Here is a 24,976-nt window from a genome sequence, read left to right as displayed (position 1 = left end):
GTTAACTTTACAAAACGACTAATATGACTTCCATCTCTCGCGATACTCCGGCCGGTGGATGTTGTGCTCCCCAGCCCTCATTGTCCACTCCCTCCCATCCACTAGGTTGGTTATTTCCTTTTGACATATGAAGTCAGACTAATCAAACGATTAGATCCCTTATCTATTGAAGAGATTCACCTGGTAGCCAATCTTACCCGGCAGCATGCCGCCTCAGACCGTCTCAAATTCAATTGCATCACACTCCATGAGCCTATCAAAGCCGAATACACAGCATTCCGTTCCCACGCTGGCCCGCGTCCCGATCGACGCGCATTTGCGATTGTCATCCAAGGAAAGCATTCGCCCCAGGTCTCAGAAGTCGTGGTCAACTTGACCTCCCACCAGGTCGAATCCTGGGAAAATCTCGTCAATGTCATGCCCACCTTGACGCTCGATGACTTGGATGTCACGGAGCAGATCGCCCGGAACGACCCGCGCGTTATTGAAGTCTGTCGGGAGATTGGAATCACCGATATGTCTAAGGTGTACTTCGATGCGTGGGCAATCGGAATTGACGAGAGATGGGGCTTTGAGCGACGACTGCAGCAGGCGCTTCCATATTACCGGAGCTCGAGATACGACAACCAATATGCGCATCCGCTGGACTTTACTGTTGTGACAGATACAGAGGCGCAGGAGATTCTCAGCGTGGATGTTCGGCGGGTTAATGGAGAGCGTACAGCTGTGCCTCGTGACGAGCATAACTATCTGCCCCAGTTCATTGGGGATTCTTATCGCCCTGAACGACTCAAGCCGATTGATATCACGCAGCCGCAAGGGGTTTCTTTCCGAATGAACGGGAATGAGCTTGAATGGGCTGGTTTCAAGATGCATATTGGGTTCAACTACCGCGAAGGGCTCGTCTTATCGGACATCCGTGCCCATGATCCCTATGAGGAGCGGGAGCGTATGTTGTTCAACCGGATTAGCGTCGTGGAAATGGTGGTGCCGTACGGATGCCCTAAGCCGCCTCACCACAAAAAACATGCCTTTGATGTTGGAGAATACGGCAGCGGACTGATGACCAACTCGCTTAAACTGGGCTGTGACTGCAAAGGCGCTATCCACTACCTCGACGCCGTTCTTCCAACTGCCACCGGCGAAGCCTCGATCATCGAAAACGCAGTCTGCATCCACGAAGAAGACAACGGCCTTCTATACAAGCACACTGACTTCCGCGACGGAAATGTTATCTCAGCCCGGGACCGAAAACTGGTCATCTCCCAGATCATCACGGCCGCCAACTACGAATACGCCTTCTACCACACCTTCACCCTGGATGGCACATACAAGCTCGAGATTAAGCTAACCGGAATGCTCAACACCTACCCTCTACATCCCAGCGAGCAAGCCGCCCCCTACGGAACAGAAGTAGCCCGTGGTATCGACGCCCAAAACCATCAACACATCTTTTCCCTCCGCGTGGATCCCGAAATTGACGGCCCAACAAACACGGTTGTGCAAAGCGACGCAGTACCATCAGAAGAACCTGTTGGTTCAGAAGCCAACCCATACGGTAACGGCTTCTACGCGAAAAAGACTCCTCTCCGCACAGCTAAAGAAGGGGCGACAAACTACTGCCACGAAACCAGTCGCACCTGGGACATTGCCAACCCTAACCGCCTCAACCCCGTCTCCAAGAAGCCCGTCTCTTACAAGATTCTCAATAATAATTGCCCACCTCTGCTCGCAAAACCAGGGAGCACCGTCTACAACCGCGCAGCCTTCGCGCGCAAATCTCTTTGGGTCCTGCCTTACCGTGACTACGAGCTCTTCCCCGCGGGACGATACGTGTGCCAATCGACTGGGGAAGAAGGACACCCGGATAATGAGACGGTTGTTGATTGGATGAACCGGGATGAGGGAATTGAGAACACGGACATCGTTTGCTATGTACAGTTTGGACTGACGCATTTCCCGCGAACGGAGGATTTCCCGATCATGCCTGCGGAGCCTGTGGGTGTCATGTTGAGGGCCGCGAATTTCTGGCAGAAGAACCCAGCGCTTTGGGTGCCGGCTTCGGATGTTGTGAAAGATGTTTCTTCGAGGGATGCGTTTGAGAAAGTTGTTGATGCTGGTCGGAGGCTGCAGAATGCGAAGCTGTAGGTTTTGTTTTTATCCTTGTGTTGTACCGGCATGGTAATTCAGCTATAAGGGACCTGTACATGATATCTTCTCTCTACAAAATTCCATAAATCAGTTTCGTCTATGCGGATCTATATGTCCTGTCGTTACAACTAGGGAGTTCTAGAACCACGTATGATCTCAGCCACCATGCCACTGCTCTGAATGGTCTGTGCAATTGTGCTCAATCAAATTTATCCAGCTCTCGAAGGCGGCTTTGGAGAGGCAATACAACTGGATCACGTTCTCAACCATCAACATATTCCATTGATGTAGAAGATATTCTTGGTTCATCCCGATTGAAAGCCGCTGGCCAGGTGACAATGCAAAGTCCTCAGGAGCCAGAGCGTCTCCAGCTGTCAGGTGGTTTGCAATTTTAACGAGTATCCACGTGAGCTCATTACTTTTCATATCTTCTTCAACACCAGAAGAACTCTGGATATCCGCCATGCTGAGGTGGCTGCACGATAGGAGAGCTCCGTGCACATCGGCGGCTAGGCCCGCATTCTGCAAAAAAACGCAAGTTCTTCAAATTCAGTCGTGCCTGAGTCTCGCTTATGACTGTGATGGTTAACTAACCACCGCGCATGATTAGATCAGCAAAGTGTCCAGGAGCTTACAGGCACACAACAAGTCCTGTCTTGCAAGGCTCCAGAATATTGGCCCCTTTATAGCTGTCCTAGGAATTATGATGGTCGATTGAGCTGACATGGAAGTAGCATTATCATTAAAGAGGGGTAAAGCGCCCAAACGAGCTCTCCAAGCACTGCCAGGAGCATCCATTAATTCGAAGGTGCAGAGTATCGCAACAGCGACGAGCATCTTCTCCTTATCGGAGGGGTTTTTGACGTATGCTTCCAGGTTGATGGCTGTCTCCAAACGGCCAAGTGCTTGGTCGTAATGATTTGCTGATTGATATTGCCATGTCTCCTTGTCTGCCATAGGGAGACCGAAGTCGTTGTGTAGAGGTGCAGAAGTCTGATATAGATGTCTTAGATGTTTCGCAGAAAGAGCACATACTCCTGGGGTGCATCTAAAGCTGGCGCATATTGAAGAGAGTGAGATTGAACAGAACCATAGTCCGACATTTTATGACGGCCAGAGTCGGTATTTTCCACACCAGCATCTGTTCCTCTATCCGAATCACCTTCTTCTGCGTCTGTAATGGTTTCATTATCAGGTGCCCAAGCATCTTCAACCTGGACAAAAGTAACTTGTCTGACGTGAGCAGAATGGAATGCACTCAGATTCTGACACTTACGCTTGTTTGGGACCTTAACCCAGATGTGATCCTCGTTGAACACAGGGGGCTGTTGTTTATATCGCCAGCTGACTCTTGTTAGTTTGTGCCTTAGTGTTTGGCTACGGAATAGAGATTGACCCCCATAAGTACAATCCCGAGAAGCCTTCATGCAATTACCACAGTTTGGTTTTGCCTCATCACATTTAAGCTCTCGACCCTTGCAAGTCAATCTGCAACAATGTATGAGCCATTATGTATCGATAAAGTTTCTCAGCACATACCAGCGGGAGTAGGAGCGCATTCCCGAAGTTTTGGCATTCAGTTAGAGCCAACTCTATAAATAGATTTTCATTCAACAGGCACCAGATGAGAGCAATCACCACCAAACAACTCATTGATGAGAGGCCTTCAATCTCAAAAATTCTTGACAGACGTTCCCACATTATCACGTGGAATCGCCGCAAACTTTCCAAAATTGGCCATGTGCTGTTGTTTTGTATAAGGTAGTGTGATCTCTTTTTGACGTTAGGGCAGGCTAATTCATCTTATATAATTCGTTAGTATCTCTTGTCTTTTTTCTACCTGCAATCTCTATGCGGTGAGTCTTGGGGGGGGTATTTCGAACTTCATACATTAAACATCAAACCATCACTTCCTCCACTTGAAAAGTATGAGTAGGGATGAGATAATAGGCCCTAAAACAGATCGGTTATCAAGTCCATATCTCGCTGAGTCTTTATGCGTGAAAGAAATGAATGATACTTACAGGAGTTCACAAATGTGCCTCCAATATCAGACGTCTTCTCGATCATTTCCGTTTTCGTTATTAAAATTTCGGATAAGCCGACAGCAATTGGACTTGGACTTCGCTACAATGAACCGTTCTGATACTTATATAAGTTGTCCATGCGATGCACTCATGTTGATATTCGCATATACAACACTTTGCATGGCGGCTTTCCCAAAAAGAGCAATATACCCGAGCTTACAACTTGCAGCATACCCGAGAGACCACTCTCGGGTTCATTCAATTTTCCTGTTCTCGTGAAAGGTAACTGACCCGAGCAGTCTGACTTAATGTGATACATGTACTCCCCGCATTGCTCGAATTCTCGGCCGTACCCTTCTGAGGGGTTTGGAATCTCGAAAAAAGTATATAATGGAGGCCAATTCAGTTTTCAGTTGCCTTTGGCTCAACCACGGTCCTGTCTTTCTCATCGAATAGCTTAAACTCACTCAACGCTCCCATGTCTTCTGCATTACGCCTCCAGGATAAAGTTGCCATTGTCACTGGCGCATCCTCTGGACTCGGGAGGGCAATCTCGCTGCGATATGCTCGCGAAGGGGCCAAGGTGGTTTGTGCAGATCTCTCTGTTACAGCACGCTCTCAAGCCCCCGAAGAGTTGGACACCGCAACGCACGATCTGATCACTCGAGATGGAGGTCATGCCATTTTTGTCCAAACCGACGTTGGTGATGCGGGTCAAATGGAACGCCTAGTTCAAGCTGCAGTGGACAGATTTGGTCGACTAGACATGTAAGTCTAACTGGTTGAGCGGGCCAATTCATACAGTTCCATTGACTTTCGCGGATGGCAGTTTAGTCAACAATGCCGGCGTAGCGCTGGAAGCCAGAACACCAGCGGTGTGCCACTTGACAGATGAGGATGTCTGGGATACTACAATGCGCGTCAATGTCAAGTCAGTCTTTCTAGGCTGTAAGTATGCCACTGCGCAGATGTTGAAACAGCCTCCGCATTCCTCTGGAGACCGTGGCTGGATTATCAACATGTCTTCCATTATGGGTATCGTGGCCGGTCTTGATAACCGTAAGCACAAACAAATAAGTCCCTCATTTATCATACATGTGTGGTACTGACTTGAGTCGCCTTCTCCCACGAAATAGCGTCTTACTGTGCGTCGAAAGGTGCTGTCAGCAACCTGACCAAACAGGTGGCGCTGGACTACGCGCCTCATCGTATCCATGTCAACGCCATCTGCCCTGGATGTATGTTTTGGTCTCCAAGTCCCTTGGCATTTCATGCTGATTATCTGCATAGATACACAAACGGCCATTTTCAAAGAAACAACCACTTATATGACCCCCTGGAATGACCTTAAGCAAAGACACCCGTTCAACGGACCTGGTTGGCCGGATGACATTGCTAAGCTCTCTGTTGTATTAGCTAGTGATGACGCTAACTGGGTCACTGGTATTCTCCTCCCTGTGGACGGTGGATATACTGCTCGGTAAACCGTTTGGGCCTCGAAGGGCTTTGCAGGTCACCTTTGTGCTTTGCAGGATTCAAATTAGTTAGTCAATATTGTAGATTTCAAATACGTATAACTACTCCGTATGATTATGTCAGGTGTTAATGTTATCTATCGAATGTCTTAGGGTACACCGTGATGGCGAGACCCGTAACCCAGTTGATTTCGAGCAATTTGAGAGAAAAAACATCCAAACCGTATGCATAGACATCTGTATGCAGTGTATAGATCACTCGGCTAGTCTTCCACATAGGGGATCCATTGAAAGGCACATTCAATGAATAGTTCCCGCTCAGCTCCTTGTCATTGGCATAGTAACCAATGTGCAACTATGTATGTCCACACGGATATTTATGAGAAGTAGTACAGAATGCGAACTTAGGTATTACGAGATAATCACGCTGTTGGATTGGAAATCACCCATCATGATCCAGGTACTTATCGCTTATGGGAAAGTGGGTCTCGGGAACATTTCCTTCGTATTCAGAGTTAATCTCCCCACGAGGCCATGGAAGGATTAATACCCGAGCCCTAGCATGATGGTCCTCGGATCTTTGTCTGTAAATCTTTAAAATACATCTGAGCCCACAATCTGTGCTCGTAGAAGGGGATAAAAGGACAGCAGACTAGGAAACCGATATTTTAACGTTAGACGATCAACGGAGCTCACAATCCAAAAAAAAGGAAACCATACTTTTGATTCTCTTCGACGCAAGATCGGTCCAATTTTATATCTCCTGCGCCACGGCCAAGGCGAACACGATGTCAACGTGAGTACATCCACCCGCATCGAACATCATCAGCTAACACTCTTTCCAGGACTTTCACCACGTCCAAGATCCCTTACCCACCGAGCATGGCAAGAAGCAGTGTCAAGATTTGCAAGATCAGTTTCAACATACGAAGCTATCTCTCTGGTGCCTGCATCACCACTGAAACGTGCCATTCAGACTGCAGCTCATACGTTCCCCCTCGTATTAGAAAGGTATCAAGTGCCTTTCATCTTGGTACCGTTAGCGCAGGAAATCAGTCATCTCACTTGCAATCTTGGGGTTGATCGGGGCAGTCTTGTGAGAGATGCACCCGGCCTGATCACTCGAGGGACTCCTGCTTTTAAGTTCGATGATTTGGATTTAACCTTGGTTGACGAGGATTAGAACAAGGTATGGACCACTCTCTCTACCTTTTTTTCATTTATCGCTAAATTGAAAATGTGTAGGCAGGAATCTACGCCCCTACTCTAAATGCAGTTTGCAGACGAGCCGCAGCACTGCGAAGCTGGCTCTGGAAACGGCATGAAAAGAGCATCATTCTGGTCTCACATGGGGCTTTTTTACACTATCTGACCGAAGACTGGACAGGATATGATAGAACCCGCGGTAAGTCTCGAAGCAATGCCACGAAGTGTACCTTTCCTAATGGTCCACACAGGGACCGGATACATGGATTGCGAATACCGACAGTATAAATTTAGCGACTGTTCAACCGCAGAAGATGCACACCTCGTTGAGATTGGTGTTTGTTGGGAAAAGGTCGATAGGCCTGCTGGTCTAGATGCACATGTTATACACGAGACCGAGGAAGTTGAGAAAACATCTGCTTAAGACTTATTTTGAGGATTGTTTCGTTATTTCACTTGTAATATGAATCCGCGAGTGACTTGACGCAATTCGGATTGGTTCTACTATGATATGAATTGTTGCTGTGGAGCTTGTTACAACCATTCAACAATTTAATTGGCTTCATGACCTCCGTCTATACGAAGGCAACCCAATATATTTGGGTATGTTTGGTTTCAGAACCAGCACGAGCAGACCAAGTTCAAATATTAAATACACTGAAACACGAGGATCCAAAAGTATAAACACTTTTTCAGAGAGCCACATCGCCAACAATTATCACCATGAGTTCAACTAACCGATAATCTACGTATCAACCTAGGGTTCTAAGAGTCCCTCATCAGACTGTCTCTGCACACCCCTTCAAACCCTCTACTGCAATTGCCACACCATCCACCAATCCCCCTTCGCATCCTTTCCCATAATATACGTAATGCTCGCCACGGGCATCTGAATCTCCGGCAGTCCCCGGACAACCAATGCCGGTTTCCCAACCAGACTGACCCTCTTCCCCTCAGGAAGACCGTGCTTCACAATAGCGGGCGAGAAGTCCACATCGAAGTACCGCGATTGGTGCCAGTTGCTGCATACGAAGTTTAGCATATTCGGTGATCCTACGATGGGCGGTTGGCCGGTTTGCTGGAACGACCGTCCTTCGACGGCGGCGAAGGCTTCGATTTGTTCTCTTGTGCGCTGAGTAACCATTGATTGGCGGATTTGGCTAGCCGTGGTGCTTAGAGGGTTGTGGTCGATGGAGTCAAATGGGAGATAAGTAAAAGCAAGCAGTATCGCGTTAACCCATGTACGCTGCGTTCGTAGGGAAGATGTCTGAGACGATGGGGCGGATGTTCAATGCGTTGAGGATGGATATTCGTTTGTGGGGGGGGGATGGTTTTATGGCGCGATTGATGTTCTGGCTTTCCAGGCCAGGAGGATGTCGCCTTCGCTGATGAACGACTTTTCTTCCTTGCCGTCGCGACTTGCGGACACGGAACCGGACACGGTCAATTCGTTCATAGCCTTCTCGCGCAATTGGGACACGAACCAGCCTGGTACGCAAACAATGCGAACATCCGACGTCGGTATCCACAATCTCGCAATCAGCGTCCTGAGAATGAACACCATTCTTCCGATCCCCCTTACCACATTACCCCAGCAAACCCACTTTTCCGGCTTCGAATTTACCCCAAGAGCCGCTGCAGGATCCTCACTAAACCCATGGAACGGGGGAACTTGGTCTTCGCGGCTGTGCAGCACTGTCGTCCACCCATTGAACAGGTCTTTGAGTGCTGTTCCATCCATGTAAACATGCAATCATGTCACCCTTCCAGAGTCGCGCTTGCGATAATGTAGATATCCAGCGCCGGACGGTCAGAGTAGATCCAGTCGTCGAGTATACTCGGCGCATCGTTATCGCCCAAGAGCGTGTCGAATCGCTTCAATGATGTATGTACAGACGCTCGGCTTCGTCCCCCGGGTAGGCAATGCATAGGCTTCGTGATGAGATTCGATATTCATCTCGTGCTCGACGACTGTATGTGAACCTTGGGCGTTTCGCATCATACCGTTCCGGGACGTGGTATTCCAATTTTCTGTCCTGCGAGGTGCGTTATGAAAAGGCTTAAAATGGTCAGCATTGAACATATACTCCTCAACCGCAACTTTGCTCCGAATTTCCTCTACTCCCCGAGTTCGAGTAATCGCTGCAATACGTGACGCAGCCGCTCCGCGTCCAAGACGCCCTCGAATTTCAGAATGCAGCCAAGGGCTAGAGACCGGTAAAGTGGTATAATTGTATACTGTGGGCACTGTCAGTGGTGCTTCTTTACTTGTGGAGAGGCCCATCGTGATGCGATTTGTTCCGGCTTGTCCTGGATATGAACAGTAGAGTGTGCTTTTTATTGCTGGCTGTTGTCGGGGTACGAAAAGAATTGAGCGCGACACCTTATATACGACGTAGCTGCGAGGACATCACATTTTTGGGCAGCTTAAAGGATTCGTACTTTTGCGATTGACTTTCGTTTTGTGTTCGTGATATCGGCGGTTCGTGTAAGAATATCAATGATGCTATTGCGATTGGATGTTCTCAAGCACATCAACATGAGATGCAGTATGGCAAGGCATGCAACATGTATTGGTTCCATTGTAAACTAATGTAATCCAGATAGAAAGCTTTGAACAGATCAGAATATGTATATTGTAGCCTAAGCTCCGTGTGCGCCCGCGCTATGCTGGAAATTAACAAACTCACCCACCAGATAACCACCAAGATGCCAAACGTAAAAAATGACAGGAGAATATAAAATATAGAAAAGAAATCACTCATCATCACTCGTTTCCTGCCCGTCGAGATCAAGGTCCTCATCTGAGTCACTCCCCCCAAACACGTCGTCGTCCGCATCACTATCGGCCCAGAAGTCCTCATCGTCCACTTTGTCCACGGAATTCTTTCGCATAGTAGATTCATGTGTAGGCATCACAAAACCCTCCGGAATATCCTTCTTTGACTCTTCAACCTGGCGGCGGACAATCGCTTTGTATTTTTCGGGTTCTTTGCGGAGTAGGACGCCAGCATCGACATTGGCAGGAGAGGATACTTCTGCGTCATCGAGCAAGGACAGGATGGATATTAATACGGATTCGACACGTTGAGCGGGGGACCATCGTTCAGAGGCGAGTTCACCGGACATTTCGTCTTCGCCGGGCGGGTGGAGAATGGAGATGCAGAGCTTGCCGTTGGAGTAAATATTGGGATGGCAGAGGGGGCGGAGGAAGCGGAATTCTATTGTGCCATCGTTAGCAAAGACATGAGAGAGGAGGATAGAGTAAGAGCGAGCGTACCAGGCGGGGAATAGGGGTAGTTGCTGGGAAACTTCATAGTAGCCGTGAAGTAACCGCCGTAATACATTGATTCGGGATTGAGAACGATCAGGCCGATTTTCCAATTGAGCATGTCTTCATTTTGAAGCTGGCAGAGTTAGGATCTAGTATAGGTACAGAGTACCAGGGTGCTGTATATAAACATACATCGATGTTGACCCAGTCTTCCTGCGCCAGGGATTTGTATTCGTTCATCAAGATGCGCTCCGCCATGATATGCCCTGCTCTGCTCTGTGTAACAGAGAATCTAAACTGAACTACCCTCGCGATGGTGGCGGAAAGAGAATAGAAGGAGAAGAGAGTAGGTGGTGGTGGTGGCAGTAATGGCAGAGGTAGAGTGGTGGTAATGGTGGTGGTGGCCGATAACGATAACGAAGGGAATCAGTCAGCCTTTCCCCTTTGAGTAGGAATGGCCGATCGTGGCAATGGGGCAGATTTTTATACAATGGCATCCAATGGTTAAAGCAGTTATAGTAGTGCTAGATATTGCAGCTATTCCTCATAGAGTGCCCGATAAGCGTATCAGGGATGCTGTTTGCGACATTCTAGTATAGTATGACCGGATATTCTGACTCGTTTAATTAAATAACGGCGAAGATCGGATTTCCATGCCAGTCTAGTGGTACTCCGTAGCGTACTCCGTAGTAGTAGTGTTATGGTGTCATAGCTTTTCCGTTAGGACGACAGCCTCTTCTTTTCCTCTTTTGGCGTTTTTCCAGGCGGTGACTTTCTCCCTCTCAGCTTTTCACCTCTTCACACCTATTCTTCTCTTTTCTTTTTCTACTTCCCCTCTCCTTCAGCTCTCCTTAGACTTGCCTCCTTCATTCCCTACCTGAAATCCGCCAACCGGCGCCCTTCCGGCTTGTTCCAGTCGCCAGGATTGCCATGACAATCTTTCTCCGCCGATAAGAACCGCGACGCTACCACTACACCTATTAATTCCTTTCTGTCTAATCCGAATGAGAGCCATATTCTGTTTGAGTCTGCAATGACCTTACAATGTCATGGCCCGGTTTGGGCCATTGATGATGTTTCTCGCTGTTTCCAGCGCAAGTATGTTGAACCCACCTGGAGGACCTGAGTGTCGCTACTCCGTACTAACAGCAGCAATAGCTATCTTCAATTCATTTTACCATTAACTGCCTGCGGACTTTCTCTCCTACTGATCCTCCTTCGTCTCGCCTACCAACTGGTCGTGTCCCATCAACGTGCGGCTTACAAGATTTTACCCAACGATGCGGTGGATGACGATAGTCCCAACGGCCAGGTTGTACAAGCCGTGGAGAACGAGAACCCCGACGAGTCGGATCCCATACTCTCCAAGGCGACCCAGGATGAACAGCTGTCGGTGGAAATTGATCGTCCCCGTGGTCAGATCGCGCTGATTGTGTTCGAAATTGTGGCTCTGGTGGCTCAGGCCATTCTCTTCGTCGTCGTGCTGTCTACGGATGGCTGGGGTCGTCATGGTTCGCTCCCTGCGATCGGAAAATTGGTCTCTTGGGGATACATTCTGTTCCTTGTGCTGGTCCGACTGGTCTTGTCGACTCTGGACCTCGACTCCCTGCCTAGAATATGGAACCATACCGCCGTTCTATATGGCTTGCAGTGGGTTTTCACCGTCCTGGTGTTCCGATCGGCCATTATCCATCCCATGTCGAAACGAGCCCAGACGTTCAATGTGGTCGAGTTCGCGTTGTCTTCAGTTCTGCTGTGCGTCACGCTGCTGTCTCGTCGAGGAAATAAGCCGGTTTGGGTCCCGCGTGAAGATGGTCTGGAACCCCCGAGACACCCGATGGCCAGCTTGTTCTCATTGGCCACCTTCTCGTGGCTGAGCCCCCTGATTTACAAGGGTTACCGCCAGCCTTTGGAGCTCGACGATATCTGGAACCTGACCACGTCGCAGAAGGCCGCGGCTGTCCTGGAAGATTTCCGTCATAAGCAGCCCAAGGGCAAGTTGATGTGGAGACTTGGTCGCTATTTTTACGGTACGTTATTGCTCCAGGGCGCGTGGACCGTGTTCTCAAACCTCTTCACATTTTTGCCAACGGTGCTCCTCCGCGCTATCTTGCAGTATGTCGAAGACCCTCGGTCCACCACGCCAAACGCTGCCTGGCTCTTTGCTATTCTGCTGTTCTGCTCGAGCTCCATCCAGGGAATTGCCGATGGACAGGCTCTCTGGATTGGTCGTAAACTAGGATTGAAATTGCGTGCGATCATCATTGGTGAAATCTACGCCAAAGCGCTGAGGCGCAAAGCGGGCGCGTCCACAGATTCGGCCCAAAAGAAACCCCAGGAGCCAGCCAAGAGTGATAAGAAGAAGAGCAAATTCTTCTCTTTCGGCCGTAAGAAGCAGCAGCAGCAGCAGCAGCAGCAGTCTAACGGCACCGCCGACGCCGAAACCGCCTCCACCAACAAGGATGATGACAAGGAAAACAAGCCGGACCAGGTGGCTAACGTTGGAACTATCATTAACCTGATGGCCATCGACTCCTTCAAGGTCAGTGAAGTGGGTGCTTATCTACACTTCCTGTGGGCCAGTGTGCCGGTTCAGGTCATCATTGCCGTCACTCTGCTCTACCAGATCATGGGCTTTAGCTCCTTCGCCGGAATTGCGCTTATGGTCCTCATGCTACCAGTCAACCTGTTGATCGCCAAGCAATTCACCAAAGTGCAGAAGCAGATTCTCGCTGGCACTGATGCTCGTATTCATGCGACCAATGAGATCCTTCAAAACATCCGCATTATCAAATACTTCGCCTGGGAGCAACGATTCCAGGATATCGTGGACGAGAAGCGTCGCGCAGAGCTCAAGGCCCTCCGTTTCCGCTACATCATTTGGTCAACTGCGGCTACTGTTTGGTATGGAACGCCAATCCTCATCACGTTCACGTCGTTCCTGCTCTACACGGCTGTCGAGCACAAGCGCTTGACCCCCTCGATTGCTTTCCCGGCTTTGTCAATGTTCTCTTTGCTCCGCGTGCCGCTAGATCAGTTGGCCGATATGGTCGCTCACGTCCAAGAGTCCAAGGTCTCTCTGGATCGTGTGGACGACTACTTAAACGAGGAGGAAACAGAAAAGTTTACTCAGCTTCACGATACCAACGTCACTGGGGAACAACCGAAGATTGCCATGGAGAAGGCGACCTGCTCTTGGGCCTCTTCCAACGGACGCACGCAAGGTGACGTCGCCAATGACACGGACGCATTCCGCTTGATCAATGTGGACATCGATTTCCACGTTGGGAAACTCAATATCATCGCAGGTGCTACTGGTTCCGGTAAGACGTCCTTGCTTATGGCCCTTCTGGGTGAGATGAACCTCGTGGACGGCACCATCTATTTGCCCGGCGGATCAGCCAACCGAACTGAGCTCCCCGTCAACCCGCAAACTGGACTCATCGAGAGTGTGGCTTATTGCGCGCAAGAGGCGTGGTTGGTCAACGATACGGTCAAGGGTAACATCGTTTTTGCTTCGCCATGGGATCAGCGCCGCTACAATGCGGTTATCAAGGCTTGTGCGTTAGAGCGCGACCTGGCCATCCTTGATGCGGGTGATCAGACCTTGGTTGGAGAAAAGGGTATTAGTCTTTCTGGAGGCCAGAAGCAGCGAATTTCCTTGGCGCGTGCCATCTACAGCCGAGCCCGTCATCTCTTATTGGACGATTGTCTCAGTGCCGTCGACTCGCACACCGCCAAGCACATCTTCAGCGAAGCACTGACGGGTCCGTTGATGATGCAACGCACATGTATTCTGGTAACGCACAACGTCGCTTTGACCGTCCCGCAAGCATCGCATGTCGTTGTACTGGAGAACGGCAAGATCGCGTCCCAAGGCCATCCGGATAAGGTTGCAGCGTCGGGCGCTCTAGGTGAAGAGATGCTCAAGTCGCGACCGACCTCCCGGTCCGGTTCCCAACGTATTTCCCGCGTGCCTTCGGATTTGGAACGACACCGAGAGGAGGAGCCACCAGCTGCCAATGGTACGGCCAATGGCAATGCCACTGGTCAGGGTGATAAGGGTCAAGGCGGAGATGCCAAGTCCAACCTTGTTGAAAGGAAAGCCGTCGGCAGTGTCAAATGGACGACCATTGTCATGTACCTTCGCGCGATGGGACCCTGGTACTTCTGGATTGCTGCCTTGCTGGTTTTCTGTCTGGAGCAATTTGGATCTGTGTCGACTAACCTCTGGATCCGGGAGTGGGCAAACGCTTACCAGAATGAAGATTCCACTCCGAATGATGACGCAGGTCGTTTGGCGGCCATGACCGACCTTAAGATGCCATCTTTCAATGCTGGGAGCGTTCCTCGAACGACAATCACGCGTGTTCCTCATCTTGGCGAGCAATCTGTTGGCGTGCAGGGCGCGAATGAAGTCAACGTTTCTTACTATCTCGGAATCTATCTTCTGCTCGGTTTTGGCTACCTGGCTATCGCCCTAGTCAGAGAAGCGATCCTCTTCTGGGGCTCCCTGAATGCGTCGTCCAAGATCCACAAACGCCTCTTGAAGGCTGTCATGCATGCCAAGTTCCGTTTTTTCGACTCCACGCCCTTAGGCCAGCTCATGAATCGATTCTCCAAGGATGTCGAAGCTGTCGATCAGGAAGTGGCTCCCGTGGCAATCGGTATGGCACACTGTCTTGCAGCTGTGGTGATGATTGTGGTTCTGATTTCCGTGATCACGCCCGGCTTTCTAATCGCCGGTATTTTCGTGACTATGCTCTATGTCGCCCTGGGTGCCGTGTACTTGAACTCGTCTCGTGATCTCAAGCGACTCGAGTCGGTTCAGCGGAGCCCTCTGTACCAGCAGTTTGGCGAAACTTTGAACGGCATTGTTACCATCCGTGCTTATGGTGATGGGCCACGCTTCATTGTCGACAACCACCGCCGCATCAACTCCTACAACCGCCCTCATATTTACCTCTGGGCGAGTAACAGATGGCTGGCGCTGCGCGTGGACATTGCGGGTGCTTTGGTTTCGTTCTTCTCCGCTGCCTTTGTCCTTATTAATACCGGAAAGATTGACGCTGGTGCGGCTGGTTTGTCGTTGACATATGCAGTCACCTTTACTGAAAATGTGCTGTGGCTCGTCCGTCTGTACTCTGAGGTGCAGCAGAGCATGAACTCGGTCGAGCGAGTTAAGGAGTATCTTGACGTTGACCAAGAAGCGGATGCGATCATTGCCGAGTCGAGACCTCCGATGGACTGGCCGAACAAGGGTGCTGTTGAATTCTCTGAGTACACAACGCGGTATCGCCCTGATCTCGAACCCGTTTTGCGTGAGGTGTCGTTCTCAGTGCGACCGGGTGAGAAGGTCGGCATTGTGGGTCGCACCGGAGCTGGAAAGAGCTCTCTGGCATTGGCACTCTTCCGCGGTCTCGAGGCGGAGAAGGGACGGATTACTATTGACGGCGTGGACACTGGTGCTATTGGCTTGCGAGACCTGCGTGAGGCTATCACCATCGTCCCACAAGACCCGACCCTTTTCACTGGAACCATCCGGAGCAACCTCGACCCGTTCGGTCTGTTCACTGATGAGCAGGTCTTTACGGCGCTCCGTCGTGTTCACCTGATTGGCTCCGGCACGTCTGGTTCCGTGACCCCGTTGACCACGCAAACCGCCAGCACCGCTTCTTCCACCGTGGCGCCTTCCAACGGCCCACAGGAAACCGGTACAGCCGAGAACAAGAACATCTTCTACAATCTGGAGAGTCCGGTGTCAGAGTCCGGTTCCAACCTGTCACAAGGGCAGCGCCAGCTCCTCTGCCTGGCCCGTGCGCTCCTCAAAAACTCTCGCGTTCTCATGATGGACGAGGCGACGGCGTCGATTGATTACAACACCGATGCCAAGATCCAGGAAACTCTCCGCGAGCTGCGAAACAGCACCATAATCACGATCGCGCACAGACTCCAGACTATCATTGACTACGACAAGGTCCTGGTACTGGATCACGGAAAAGTGATCGAATACGACCACCCGTGGACACTCATCACCAAGGAAGACGGACTCTTCCAGAGTATGTGTCAAAACAGTGGGAATATGGACAGTTTGGTGGAGGGCGCGAAGAGGGCGTGGGAGCAGAAGCGGCTCGTTGATGATTCTTGATGGCTTTTGCCAAGGATTCATCTTAACTGACTGGTTCTGATTTGTTATTCTTAGTAGTAATTCCTTATTTGTGGTTTATGCGAGGTATAAAAAAATTGATGTTATTATTTCAGATGTTCATGTGTATATCTTTATGCTAGAAATGCTGTGAATTCCTTGTGTCATTAGTTTCCGGTTCTAGACACTGATATCAACTCACAACAGGTTAGTGTATTCCTCCATTATCCATCTCTAATTACATTCTTCTTTTTTCAGTGTTCGAGAAATGACTCATAATGGCTCATGATGAATCCTGGCAGTACACCTTGATAGCAAGAAACAATTGCATACTCGCTAAGCCAATGACGGCTTATAATGTCTCCCAGGTTGTATTCCAATTTTAGCTTCTTAGAGGGCATTCCTCTAGTAGACCCAAGGAGCCGCGATGCATCCGGCCGACTTCAGCGAATATATCTCGAAGGTGCAAGGAACAGAAACGTTTGCTATAGCCGTGGTTAGTGTGGCCACTTTTACGAATACCTCTTTGTCCAAGCGTGATTCAACCGGATATGCACCTCGCCGGTCTAATCCTTCTCCCACCCGCTCCACCCCGGCTCCCTTAATCGGTTCCCTAATAAACCGTTTAGGTCCACGGCTCTCCACCGGATTCCTCGCATCACGCTTCCTGATCGCCCGACGAACCATCACCGACGACAGTCTTTACGATAAAACCCTCCTATGCATCCTCATTAGTATAGCAATGCAAACCGTCCTTCATCGCTAATGGTACAGATCTCGTACGTGGTTGAAGGTATGGAGAACGACGTTCCTGGAGTATTCGGGTCGACGGGTGCGTATGCGCAGCCTTTGGGTTATCAAGTGTTTGGGGGAGGGTTGGTTTTTGGGCCGGTGGTTGTGGGTGCGGTGAATCCTAGAGCTGGATTGGAGGTGTGGTTTGGACTTTAGGGAATGTTAGTGAGATTACGGGGGTTGGGATTTGGTTGTGGTTTAGCAGTCCGGTTCGTAGGTGATAGTCATGTGCTTGTATATGACATGAATGATTTTATCATGCAGGAACAGCAAACAGCACAAGCTACAGCAAAAAGCCCGGCAAAAATATACTGTCAATGTCCGGCTTTCATTGGCTGAAAGGATTCAGAACTCCCAGCATAACTATAACTACATGTGAGGCTATAGTGTACATATCGCCGCGCAAATATGAGCATCTCGAAAATAATCCAACCACGAAATCAGATGACGACTCATCTATTAAGGTCAATTATCCATGGAAAAACCCATCTGATAATTGAGTTAACCCTTGGCCTGTTTCGAAACGTCTCGCACCCCGGTTCGTTCCCATTTTTAGGTCTCGATTAGCCTACTCCGGGGACCTCGTTTCAAGCTCAAACCACTAACTGTTCTCAAAAACGAGCCGCTCTATATTAATTCTAATAATTTTTAATATACCATTCTCCATATTCGGATCTAAATCCCGAACGCCTGCTTGCACATTTTCTGAAAAACTATTTTCAGGTGCTCAACGATCCGCCTCAGCGTGGAACTCGGGGTGCCAAAATAAATGGCATCCGATGTTGAACCGAGTTAGTCATTTCAATCTTTTATTTTCTTGATAGTTCCTAGGTTTTGAGCCCATGGATGGAGTATAAAAGGGTCGATTGTGACCACCGTTTTTGTCTACCATCCTCATGAACAAGTCACTCGTTCCAAACACATTCGTTCTCCCTACGCCTCTCGTTAAACACTCTTTACTACTACATACTTAGTATTAACGCATTCATTCCTCATCAAGTACGACCCTACCTCTGCTATCATACTAGCAAGCTCGCATACTAACCGCTATCGCTATAGAATGCAGTTCACCGTCCTTTCCACCGTCCTCTTTGCCATCTCCGCCATGGCCGCTCCCACCCTGATCGTCGGTTCGGCCCCCGCCGCTGCTGCCGGCGCGGGTGCCGGCGTTGGCGGTGGTGTCAGCGGCGGTGTTGATCTCGATGCTAGCGTTGGTGGTGGCGTTGGTGGTGGTGCCGGTGCCGGTGTCGGCATTGGCGTCTAAGAAGCTATACACACTGCGAAATGAAGGTGAGTGTAATGGTGTTGAAATCTGGATTGTGACTAATGGGATGGTAGATACGTGGCGATTGAAAAGAAGGAACACTGGTTGAAAGACTGGCTGGCTGAATTGACTTATTGACTGGTGTCGCCTTCCCTGGTGTCTTGTCTTCCTTTTATGAATGTCTGCTTTCTATTTCTATGTGTCTCTGCTTTATCTGACTGGATATATTAATGTTGGTACGGATGATTGAGTCTCGTTTGTATGTGTCTCATTGTAGACAAAGAAGTAGCCCTACTCCGCGGTAAATGTGAGCTGTCGAGTTCGATATTTGCATTAGTGTATTTTGTACTAATAGGTAATAGCAGTTTGTATAGACGGCAAGGAAAGTTTATTCCAGGACTTTTGTGCTTATTCACTCCAGCTTGAGTCCTTTGACGAACATGTCTTTTATCTTCCCGCCCTTCTTCATACTTCATCCTCTACTTTATACTTCACCTCATTTCCTTTGATCTCTTGAACTGCTCCTTGTATATTATCTCTCATATATGAATTTTCTACCAGCAAAGTTATTATATCAGTCAACAAAATCCTCACAAATCTCGTGAAAGCTTTTATGTCCTGGACAGACCGACATCTGTGCTGCGCCTGACGAACCGATAGTTAACGCACCTTGCTCCGTCGCTCATCGGGAATGAGTTTTGTCTTTGCTATATTTTAACGATCGCATTGCATTCGATATACTCGGAGATGTCTTTCAACTGAAACGCAATGTTCGTATAGCGTCAAGCAGTGCTTTGGAGAGAATGGATGTGGTGTGCACTCGGTATTGTGTCTGGATTTGTCCGGGGTGAGAATTGTCGATTTCAATGGAAGAGTATAGGCTAATGAGCTGGCGTTCATGTTATGTTTAGAGACTCCTCGACACCAGTCCTCGCGGCCTATATGGCCATGGTATGCTGGTTTCTGCGTCTTTGGTAACACAAATGCTGCCGGCGTTGCTCTTGCACGAGAACACATTGCTGTTACTAGTTGGTAGTGAGGGCTAACTGCTCTAGATATATATCCTCTTCCAGATCAAGAATCGACATGTAGAACGACGAAAGTCAGGTCGCGCGGTATACGAAAGCGGGAGAACCGTCCTGTCCGGATACGACGAAACAATCTTCCTAAGCCGGGACCTTGTTGAATAGCAACTAGCACCTTCAAGGCCTGTGGTTTCGATTGATTCCCCACCGCAACTGATTTTTGTCGACTGAACTCCGACGTCCGTATAAAATATTTGAATGAAGACTTCAAAGGTTTTTGGGTGGGATAAAGTAGGAGACATTTCCCTCCTAATGAATCATTTACCGGGTGAAGTGCTGAAGAACTCGTTATACTCCAGATATGGAAGGTACAACGATGTCCAACGGCATCGTAAGTGTTCCCAGATACTCATGGGAGGATATAAACTGATTACCTGGTATGACCAGAGGCACCCTGAGGTCTATGAAACATCTGCACTGGATGAAAATCCTGCTTCTCATCTGGCATTTTGAGTGAGATTCATACTCTACTGGCTCCGAGGTCCAAAATTACACATAGAATGTAAAGGACCTGTGAAAATGACGCCGAAAATGACTACCTTTGAGGCCATTTACGGCCGCATTTCCACCCGTAACGTCCAGCGAAGAGCCGCTTCTGAAGCGGGGTTTCTCGGATCGTAGCTCAGTGACCTCGCTGCTCGGGCCAACCATTTATCCGATCGATCCTCATCAGTGAAACACACAGATCACGTGCTACCAAATGACGGCCGAAAATGGCAGCCATTTGGTAAATACAAATTGTTATCGCGAAAAAGTGCCATTTAATATGCAATGCAGAGAGGTGGACCGCTCGCTTGTGTGGACCGCTCGTCCGCAGAATACGTTAGTTAGCCCGGCCGATAAGGCCATCTAGTTAATCAACCACGCTTGTCCACTGAAAGTATCTTTATAATATGTGATTTTGGCTATAGAGTCGCTTCACCGGGAGGTGATCTGCGTGGTTGCCTACTTCTTAGTATTGATATTTAGGTAGTATGATGTAGCCATGCACCGCCACGACGTCTAGCCCAGGCTAGGCGTTTCAGCCTCGTCCTCTGGAGAGACACCGGTTGATATTCGAAATCATCCCCCCACTAAAAGAATGTTATCCGCCGAGGTTCAGTGAGTAAATAAAGAATAGTGCCCAGGTTCTCGCAGTACCCAGTTACCTCCAGTATGGCGCAGCAGCAGCCCCAGCATCAAAATCAAAGCCCACCATTCACCATTGAGATAAGTGATGACGACTACGTTAAATATGGTGCAGTGCATGATGACCTGATCGCAAAGCTCCGGGGGCTATCTCCCGAGAACCGTGAGCTCGCCCTCCAGGCCTTAATGTGGCTGTCCTGTGCACGAAGACCACTGGTAACAGAGGAATTGGGGTACGCGCTCGCCTTGACGGAAGGTACTACAAGAAGGCTGGACAAGCCCAGTCACACCAACGCTGCCCGACTAAGAGCTGCCTGTTCTGCATGTGCCGGCTTCGTCTCCGAACGCGAGGAAAATATCCTGGTGCGTTATATCAGGGATCAGCATGATGTTCTGGGGTACGTGTATAAAGTGAAGCCCAGTATCAGTCTGACTGATCAGGTGGCTGAGTATTTTACTATGGTGTGGAAGTGCTGGTTTCCCCATGCGCATCGCGATATAGCCATTGCATGCCTTCGGTACGTATCTCTCGAGGCCTTTGGTACGGAGGAACCCCCGACCGATGAATACGAGTTCTATGCCTATGCAGCCCAGAACTGGGGGTATCATGCTGAGATGCAACCGGTTCCGCAGTCTTTGGTCATGGACTTTCTGGAGAATGAGAAGAATGTTCTGGCGTGCTCGAAGTACTTGCCCTTGAAGCGTGTGTGTGGTTGTTGCATCTTGGGAAAACCGAAGACGATCACCAAGCTTCATCTAGCGGTTTATTTCGGGCTCGACGATACCGTGAGATATCTCATTGAGGCTGGAGCGGAGCTTGATGTGAAGGATGGCGAGGGACGCACACCGCTGTCCTGGGCAGTCGAGTTGGGACGATCAAGTATTGCGAAATACCTGCTCAACCATGGTGCGGATGCGAATATGCCAGAACGCTTACAAAACACGTTGGGATGGGCCGTTGTCAACGGGGACCCTGGCCTGTTTCATATGTTGATCGACTATGGAGCTCGGCCGGGGTGTGCACACCCTACGTGGGAGGACATACTCTTGAAGGCAGCGATCAAAGGACAGGAGGACCTTATCCGGATACTCATTGATAGAGGTGTGGATTGGGCCAACTTCCGAGACCGCCATTGGGGCCGTAGCCCGATATCCCAGGCAGCGGAGTATGGCCGGGAGAACGTGGTCAAGCTCCTTCTTGACCATGGCGCAGACCCCAATTCCAAGGATATTAACGGAGAGCAACGGAGTCAAAGGAACGATGGAAAGACCCCCTTCACATGGGCTGTTCAAAATAGCCACACGGCTGTCGTCAACCTTTTGATCAGGCACGGCGCTTGTCCGGGTTCCATCAACCCCATGGCTCACGTGTCCGCCGCTATCCGAGGTCAATACAACCTATCCCAATACCTGCTTGAGCAAAATGTTTCCCCTATGATCCACGAACCAAACTTCGGGCGCTCTCCGCTGTCCCAGGCGGCTGAGTATGGACGGGACAATGTCACGAAGCTCCTGCTGGATTGGGGCGTCGATCCGAACATGAGGGACATAAATGGCAAGAACACGACCCAGAATAACGAGGGAAAGACGCCGTTGATGTGGGCATCCATGAATGGTCATCTATCAATTGTGAAGCTCCTACTAGATAGGGGAGCAGACCGGAACTTGCAGGAGAGGGACGGCAGGGCGGCCCTTTCTTGGGCAGCAGAACACGGCCGTGCAGCAGTAGTACAGACTCTACTGCAACGCGACGCAGATGCCAACCAACCTGATACCTATCGCTGCCAGACTCCCATCTCGTGGGCTGCGATGAATGGCCATCGGGATGTTGTGATGCTACTGCTGATACACGGCGCCGATGCTCTCAAAAAGGATCGGACCGGCCAAACAGCACTCGACAGGGCCTCTACACATAACCACCAGGCGGTTATTCAGCTTCTCCTGGAGCTTGGATTGCCCAGACCATGCAGGACAAACGGTCATGAAATGACCACCTTTCAGTGCAAACCCTTTGAGTACACACCGCTGCCCGGACCCACGTCCATTCGCCTGTTATCCCGCGTCAAGAATACCGCTGAGGTCAAAGCATCGATTATGGGGGTGCCACTACCACAGTACTCTGTAGAAACTTTTGACCTAAATGACGGTCCGCCTTTCGAAGCTCTGTCATATACTTGGGGCTCTCCATTTCCCGCGGACTCCGAGAAAGCAAGGGAATACGACAACGACGACCGATGGCCAATTTGTATTAATGGCAGTCTCACCTTCGTCCATAAAAATCTTTATGAGTTTTTACAGCAAGACTATATGCTAGAAGACTCGGTGGATGACCGCGATGGGCCATATAGGAAGACTGGACTTATACGTGCGGCAGAGGAAGGGAATAATGAAGCCCTGCGGTTCTATGTATCTCGTCATGCGGATACAGAAGCGGATGACATATTCGGAAAGACCGCCATTCATTATGTCGCCGAGCAGGGCAACTTTGAGGGTGTGAAGATTCTAGTTCAGGCTGGCGCCGACGTTGCGAGGGTCGATGGCACTGGGAAATCGCCACTGGCATATGCAACTAGTCAGCCGTCTTCACACCTGCATATTATTGAATGCTTGACTGACGCACTGTCACGCCCAGCTGGTGTCCGCCGACGAATGAGTGGACGGCGTCTGTGGATTGACGCCATTTGCATCAACCAGAACGATGTGCCCGAGCGGAATGCCCAGCTGGCGATCATATCCCAGGTCTACACCCAGGCGGTCACAGTTCTAGTCTGGCTAGGAATTGAAGATGAGTATACCACACATGCGAATGAATCCCTGCGGATTGGTGGTGGATCGGAATGCCCGGCCATTCGCGAGTTGGTGAATATCCCACGCTATTCCAATATCATATCTTATCCTCTCTCGCCGCAATGTCGCGGAATCATCAACCTGGTGAACCGAACATGGTTCACACGCGTTTGGGTGATACAGGAGGCCGCATTGGCCAGGCGAATCCGGATGTTCTGTGGAAAAAATGAATTTAACTATTTAGAAGTTTTTCATTTGCTTCAATGCTACCTTGGCCCGACCTCAGTCGGGACATTTGATCCCAGTATAAGGTCGAATATTGGCGGCACAGAAGGGTACCTTATCACTGACATCCGACTGCGGGTTAACCCGAACGGAGAGGACAGGGCGTTTATAGAGGACCAGACCAAGAGACACAACCGACGGATTGACTTCCTCCGGCGAGGAAAGCTCACACTCCCTCTCCTAATATCTCGCTTGTGGACCATGAAGGTAACCGATCCAAGAGACAAAGTCTTTGCCATACTTGGTCTTGCTCAGGGGCCCAATGATGATAAGCCGAGGATCTTTGCAGACTACAGTAAACCAGTTGATGATGTCTTCGTGTCTACAGCGCAGCTTTTCCTCCTCGGCTGCTCCGAGGCCTTGGGGCTGTGGCAGACTGGGGAACAGCAAGGACTGGAACCTCTCGAAGGACTGTCGTATGTGCAACGATTGCCGCGAGACCATCCTTTGGCTTCTGACTATCTCGATCGACTGCCCTCTTGGGTCCCAGATTTCAATGCTCCCCTATTTACGCAGCGTTTTTGGTGCTCATACTTCAAGGCGGGAACTAGCATCAAGTCCCCGAACCCCCTGCAACCCTCAGACTCGCGGACATATACGTTAAACGGGATACTAGTTGACGAGATCAGAGCCATGCAGAACGATCTGACCAACCCAATGGAAATGCGCTATGACCCATGCCACTGGTTGGAGGTCATTATCACCATGGCCCCGACGTATCCAACAGGGGAAAGCCGCACTGAAGCTTTATGCCACACGCTGATGGCTAACAACTCCTGGCGCAACGCGGAGAGCCTTGATGAAGAGACGCGATTGGGTTTCAGGACTTTCTTTTTGCGATCGCTGTGTTTTTACCTACGAACCCCGAAAGTTGTCGAACACGTCAGACGGCTTCGGGAAACCGATCCCTCCAACTTGCTCCCCTCGGTGGAGGAGCTGCAGGCCCATCTCAAAAGTCGCGAGGCGGAAGGCCAAAGCAGTGCCGCCAAAGATGGTGCCTATCATCCGGTCAATAGCCGCTCATCGTTCGCAGATAGGCGAGGGTATCATCACAGAGGTCGAGCGCTTTTTCAGACACAAAAAGGGCTTCTAGGACTGGGACCGTACTGGGCACAACCGGGTGATCAGGTGTGGGTGGTTGCTGGAGGCCGCACTCCCTTAGTCTTGAGGCCGGTGTCTGAGTCAAAGGGGTCCAGAGCAGCGCTTGTCGGAGAGGCCTACGTTCATGGTATCATGAACGGAGAGCTCAGAGAGGACGAGGAGAGGAAGGTGCAACCAGTGGTGTTGGTCTAGTCTATCGCACCTTCCTTCGCTCCTCAGTAAAGGTAGACGATGTGAAAAGACAGGATAGGGGGCT

The 24,976-nt window shown here is 49.9% G+C and overlaps 8 protein-coding genes across 8 annotated transcripts; 5 read left to right on the top strand and 3 right to left on the bottom strand.

Annotated features, from left to right (window-relative positions):
* Positions 1 to 23: 23 nt before the first annotated feature.
* Positions 24 to 2,148, top strand: ACHE_50629A (peroxisomal copper amine oxidase; the record flags this gene model as incomplete). Its single annotated transcript, XM_043280367.1, has 2 exons — positions 24 to 105; positions 155 to 2,148. 2 exons carry the CDS (start codon positions 24 to 26, stop codon positions 2,146 to 2,148), a joined length of 2,076 nt encoding a protein of 691 aa, XP_043137953.1.
* Positions 2,149 to 4,656: 2,508 nt separating this feature from the next.
* Positions 4,657 to 5,662, top strand: ACHE_50628A (SDR family NAD(P)-dependent oxidoreductase; the record flags this gene model as incomplete). The annotated part of the gene is made up of 4 exons (XM_043280366.1): positions 4,657 to 4,946; positions 5,008 to 5,237; positions 5,315 to 5,416; positions 5,469 to 5,662. The coding sequence occupies 4 exons, from the start codon at positions 4,657 to 4,659 to the stop codon at positions 5,660 to 5,662; spliced, it is 816 nt and encodes a 271-aa protein (XP_043137952.1).
* A 2,008-nt stretch (positions 5,663 to 7,670) lies between these two features.
* On the bottom strand, positions 7,671 to 8,003 carry ACHE_50627S (uncharacterized protein; the record flags this gene model as incomplete). Its single annotated transcript, XM_043280365.1, has 1 exon — positions 7,671 to 8,003. The coding sequence occupies one exon, from the start codon at positions 8,001 to 8,003 to the stop codon at positions 7,671 to 7,673; it is 333 nt and encodes a 110-aa protein (XP_043137951.1).
* Positions 8,004 to 8,192: 189 nt separating this feature from the next.
* Positions 8,193 to 8,600, bottom strand: ACHE_50626S (uncharacterized protein; the record flags this gene model as incomplete). Its single annotated transcript, XM_043280363.1, has 1 exon — positions 8,193 to 8,600. The coding sequence occupies one exon, from the start codon at positions 8,598 to 8,600 to the stop codon at positions 8,193 to 8,195; it is 408 nt and encodes a 135-aa protein (XP_043137950.1).
* Positions 8,601 to 9,616: 1,016 nt separating this feature from the next.
* On the bottom strand, positions 9,617 to 10,391 carry ACHE_50625S (putative ubiquitin conjugating enzyme (UbcC); the record flags this gene model as incomplete). Its single annotated transcript, XM_043280362.1, has 3 exons — positions 9,617 to 10,080; positions 10,140 to 10,266; positions 10,326 to 10,391. The coding sequence occupies 3 exons, from the start codon at positions 10,389 to 10,391 to the stop codon at positions 9,617 to 9,619; spliced, it is 657 nt and encodes a 218-aa protein (XP_043137949.1).
* A 775-nt stretch (positions 10,392 to 11,166) lies between these two features.
* Positions 11,167 to 16,281, top strand: ACHE_50624A (putative ABC bile acid transporter; the record flags this gene model as incomplete). The annotated part of the gene is made up of 2 exons (XM_043280361.1): positions 11,167 to 11,231; positions 11,292 to 16,281. 2 exons carry the CDS (start codon positions 11,167 to 11,169, stop codon positions 16,279 to 16,281), a joined length of 5,055 nt encoding a protein of 1,684 aa, XP_043137948.1.
* Positions 16,282 to 18,130: 1,849 nt separating this feature from the next.
* ACHE_50623A (uncharacterized protein) lies at positions 18,131 to 18,334 on the top strand (the record flags this gene model as incomplete). Its single annotated transcript, XM_043280360.1, has 1 exon — positions 18,131 to 18,334. One exon carries the CDS (start codon positions 18,131 to 18,133, stop codon positions 18,332 to 18,334), a length of 204 nt encoding a protein of 67 aa, XP_043137947.1.
* A 2,240-nt stretch (positions 18,335 to 20,574) lies between these two features.
* On the top strand, positions 20,575 to 24,912 carry ACHE_50622A (uncharacterized protein; the record flags this gene model as incomplete). The annotated part of the gene is made up of 1 exon (XM_043280359.1): positions 20,575 to 24,912. The coding sequence occupies one exon, from the start codon at positions 20,575 to 20,577 to the stop codon at positions 24,910 to 24,912; it is 4,338 nt and encodes a 1,445-aa protein (XP_043137946.1).
* Between the last annotated feature and the right edge of the window lie 64 nt (positions 24,913 to 24,976).

Source organism: Aspergillus chevalieri, chromosome 5 (genome assembly GCF_016861735.1).
Source record: "Aspergillus chevalieri M1 DNA, chromosome 5, nearly complete sequence".
Lineage (NCBI taxonomy): Eukaryota > Fungi > Ascomycota > Eurotiomycetes > Eurotiales > Aspergillaceae > Aspergillus > Aspergillus chevalieri.
Note: the sequence above shows the minus strand (reverse complement) of the source record. Positions and strands in the feature narration are given on the sequence as shown.